The sequence below is a fragment of the Loa loa genome (genome assembly GCF_000183805.2).
Source record: "Loa loa unplaced genomic scaffold supercont3.143, whole genome shotgun sequence".
Taxonomy (NCBI): domain Eukaryota; kingdom Metazoa; phylum Nematoda; class Chromadorea; order Rhabditida; family Onchocercidae; genus Loa; species Loa loa.
Window position 1 is genome coordinate 36936 of NW_018108323.1, and position 4612 is coordinate 41547.

At 32.9% G+C, this 4612-nt stretch overlaps 1 protein-coding gene across 1 annotated transcript in view; it reads left to right on the forward strand.

Moving 5' to 3' along the window:
- Nucleotides 1-4110, forward strand: part of LOAG_17873 (oxidoreductase) — a gene marked incomplete at both ends in the record, with an annotated part of 13107 nt that extends 8997 nt beyond the window's left edge. The window contains 10 exons of the mRNA XM_020450535.1: nt 522-693; nt 857-1085; nt 1390-1580; nt 1803-1968; nt 2303-2518; nt 2623-2794; nt 2974-3254; nt 3504-3735; nt 3818-4045; nt 4084-4110. Coding sequence (XP_020305767.1) covers nt 522-693; nt 857-1085; nt 1390-1580; nt 1803-1968; nt 2303-2518; nt 2623-2794; nt 2974-3254; nt 3504-3735; nt 3818-4045; nt 4084-4110 — 1914 coding nt within the window. The remainder of the gene's footprint in view (nt 1-521; nt 694-856; nt 1086-1389; nt 1581-1802; nt 1969-2302; nt 2519-2622; nt 2795-2973; nt 3255-3503; nt 3736-3817; nt 4046-4083) is intronic.
- Between the last annotated feature and the right edge of the window lie 502 nt (nt 4111-4612).

Below are 4612 nucleotides of genomic sequence, written 5' to 3' on the forward strand. Positions count from 1 at the left end.
TATTATTATTATTATTATTATTATTATTATTATTATTATTATTATTATTATTATTATTATTATTATTATTATTATTATTATTATTATTATTATTATTATTATTATTATTATTATTATTATTATTATTATTATTATTATTATACTACTACTACTACCACCATTATTATTATTGTTATTATTATTACAATTATTATTAATATTAATATTAGTAATAATAAAATAGGTACCAGAAAAGGTGAGGAGGGAAAATGGGAAACATTTGTTATCTTCCTTTTTGTTTTCCTGTTCCTTTTCTTCCCGTAGTGCGACAGACGTCAAAGAGGTGAGATAACAAATCTTGAAATTGAAAACAATGAATGAATCGGAAAAACAGGACTATGAAAACATGTTTTTTAACTTGCTATTAACAATTTAATAGAGAGAAAAAGTAAACTAATAGTGTCACTATATCAGATAAATAAAATTACCGCTGTTGTCGTTCACTAATTACTGTTCAGTAGAATTTTACTTGATTAGTTTAGGAAACATTTTTACTTGATCACATCATTGATGGCCGTGTATTGTATCCATTTACTGGGCATATGGTATTGGCATGGAAGACCATTGCGAAATTGAATGGTTTAGAATTCCTGAAAACACCTGTCATTTTGGAAGAAATCCGAGTATACAGTGCAACAATCGTGACCAAACCAAGTGAGAGATTTAATTTTTGCGTAAAAATATGTAGTTTTTAAATAAGTTATTAGAATTCCGTGAAAGTTTATGCTTAAAATAATGAGATAAGATACTAACAACAGTGTTGGAAAGCTGCTGATGGCCGAATCTCTAATTTTACAAATAGTCATCTTATTTTCAGTTCGTTTGGATGTTATTGTAACGCCGGGAAATGGATATTTCGAAATTTTGGATGGTGACCAACTAGCGGCATCCGGCTATATTCGTATTGTCGATGAAGATGTGCCATTTTATTACAAAAATGTTGGTGAAATTCAAACATCCGAAATTGCAGAACGCATCGAATTAGATACAGAAGATGCTTATAAGGAATTTCTACTTCGTGGATATGAATATGGTCAAGCATTTCGGTTTGTACTTTTCTTCATTTGCTCCTCACAATAAGATCATACTTAGACATGCTATCATTCAGCATTGATTGTTTCTCAATATTGCTCCAGTGGCGGATATAATTGTCATCAGTTTCAGAAGAACAATCACTCGAGATTTTGTTTTTGATTGAAATTTCTTTCTTCCTTCCATCATTTCATATGTTTCCATTTGTTATCCTCAAATGCGCAATTTTACCATAATGGGCGCAATGGTGATGAGTATGTGGTTGAATAGCTGTAATTTTTGTACAAGTATTTTGAGTATTAAAAAATTTCTTTTTAGTGGAATATATCGGGCATGCAACAGTGGAGAGCGTGGTATGCTGTACTGGACTGGCAACTGGGTGACATTTCTGGATTCACTTTTACAAACAGCTTTGCTGGCTGAACGAGCTGATAGTCTTCGTTTACCTACCCGAGTGCGTTACTTGCGAATTGATCCGGTTAAACATATGGAATATATCCAAGAAACAGGTAATTTTGCCACTAAAATTAAAATATAGATCAATGTAGATCAAAAATTAAAAATATAGATCAATGTAGATCAAAAATTAAAAATATAGATCAATATAGATCACGATTGGAAAAAAGCAATTTTTTTTTTAATTGTAAGTCCAAGAAATCCATAAAGAACTGTTGTAGGATTCTTTTCCATTCATTTTTATTATTTAATTTTCAAACTTAAATTAATTTTAGATGGTATTCAAGTAATTGAATTGCGTAATGATATAGCGACCAATGGCTGCATTGCCGGTGGTGTTGAATGTTGTGATTTGACAGCACATACGGTTCCCCGTCGATTACAGTCTGCTGGACAGCTTTATTATGAGAAAATTTACTTCACCAAACATTTCGACATGAAGTAAGTAGCTGAAAATCCAGAATGCAACAATTAAAGAGATGGTAGGGGAAAAAAAGTGCGAGAAAGGTTTTTGTTCTGAGTGGTACCATTATTCAATAGTTAGCTGCTAGGATCATCTAACTGTTTTGTATGGTACATTTCCTAACCATAGCATAAATGCACCTGTGAAATACTGATACATAACCTACTAAAACTACTCTTCATAGCTGTCCATCAAACAGTTTTAAACCAGTTGCTGCGTATGATTCCCATCTTCAATGTGTAGAATTAAGCACAATATTTCACTTTCGGAATTAATACCAATTTTGGCATTGTTAATAGTTTTTATTTTCAGAGCCTTTGATGATTTTCCGCATATCCGTGAAGAGCTGAATGCTTATCGAGATTTTCTTCGATCAATGCTGGCCAATGGTTTAGCAAAATGGGAAGTTAATGACTGTCTGAAAGAATTAACAAATAATGCACTCCTTTCGGATGCTGTTCGTAAATTTGCAAAGTTCATGAATCCAGTCAGTGAAGCGGAGCACAAACGATGGCTCGATGATTCGCAGTTTGTTCTTCCTCTTATTCTCCGATAATGTTTGACTGCAAAATAAAGCAAAAAATCTCGCTTGTCTGTCATTAAATGGAATTTTATGTTTTATTGCAATTCAGGTCACCAGTTGCAACAGTGTTTCATGAAATTTTTGCCATCGAAATTGGTGACAATCCCAAAGATCTTGAAAATAAGGTGGCCGAAAAAATGCAAAGTATGTTGAAAATCTTTAATGTAGATCGGTTATGGAGCGCTGCTATTGTCTATGATAGGATTTTGAAAACAATCCAGGTACATCATTCGCTGATTATAAAAGTTGTAAATTTTTCTGATTGAGAAGTTGAAACTTGTGAAGACATGTTGTAAATAGAAGACTTGTGGATATGGAACAACCGCATTTGGAACTATCCAACCGAAAATTCTTGCTTATAAATGTAAGCTAGCTATTATTTATGAGTCATCTTTTTCAGGACACTTGCATTGAGAATTCAACTGGGCATAATTGCAAAGCATGTGCGCTTGAATTCAATTCAACCGAACAACTTAAATTTTGTGTTGATGCAGTGAACTCACACCCGCTTTTGGAAATGGAATGGCTATGTGTTGGACCCAAAGTAGATGATATGGATGAAAGCACTCTGGTACAGCTTGGTGTTAAAAAAGTAACAGCTGTTTTGGATGACAAACAATTCGTACCAGTTGCTGAAATTAAAAACTGTGACATAATAATTTTGGACAAAATACTATCACGGTAAGTTAAGTTTATGACTACTTGTACATTTGTTTTCACTACTGTTTTTCTGTGAGATTCTGGTAAAATGAATTTGAAGTGACATATATATATATTCTCTGCATTGCGAATTTAGAATTTCTGAGTGACCTTTGTCCAGTAGAAAAATAGAGCAAAAATTAACTTTGCAAGACAATGGTTCAGGCGTGTTGAGTTCATATATCAAGAAACTTTATTATAATTGACAAAAGTGAAGATATGACTTTTCAGGAAGAAAGACGTGGTGCGGTATCTGTTGAGGTGTAAAGAAATGTTGCGTGATGATGGCTTCATCATTTTGATTGAGACGACATCTGACTACGAAATTGCCCTTGCAATCCAAGGCCTTAGTGCAGAAACGATAAATATCAGTGATTCTGGACGTATCTATGGTGCTTATTTTACACATGATCAGCTACTGAAGTTATTTGAAGAGTGCGAGTTTCGTCTCTGTAATTATCAGGTGTCTTTTTCATATATTTCAAAGAACAAGAGACTTTTGATTAACTAAAAGTTAAAAGCTTTCGTACATTTTATCTTTATAGACTGATCCTTCAATGATGACCACAGCGTATGCTATCCGAAAAATTCCATCGCAAGCTAGAGAGCCAGTAGTGATTGACGTGGATGATATTGAAGAATTTACCTGGATTGAACCTTTGCAAAAAGCAATTGAAGAACGTTTAAACGAGCCAGATTACAAGACTATTTGGCTTACCAGTACAAGAGTACGCAACAATGGATTACTTGGACTTGCCCTTTGCTTCAAGCAAGTTTTTGACAGTATACAGTATATTTTAATCCATTGCAGCACGATGAGTTGACCCTGATTGAATAATCTGAAAAGTTTTTCTAGAACCACGCAGTTCAATAATATAAAAACTATTCGTATGACTTGTGAATGTAACATGAATTTTTAAACTTTGAGCTTAAAGTTTTGTATAAGAAATGTACAAAGCTTAAGCGCATGGTTGACTTGATGATGCGAGATAGCTATTTGGTAATCCATTCTTGAAAATTTAGATCTTTTGATGAATTGATAAATGAAGAGAAAAAAGTGTCAAAAGAAAGACGAAACAAGAACACGGGGAAATGATTAAAATTGATGCTAAATTGTTTAAAAAATATTTGAAATAATACTATATTACAGTACCTTAGAGATTTTTAAGACCAGTGAACAGTAATTGTTACAAATGGTGTGGCGTAGAGCATAAGGAAATGTGAAAGTTTTTCTAAATTGGTAAAAATTGGTTTTAACTGAGTATAGATAGGTATTCGGTCGTTTTGACATTCTAGACAAGTGATGTTCAATGTTTTTTTGACTACGGACTACTTTGGCT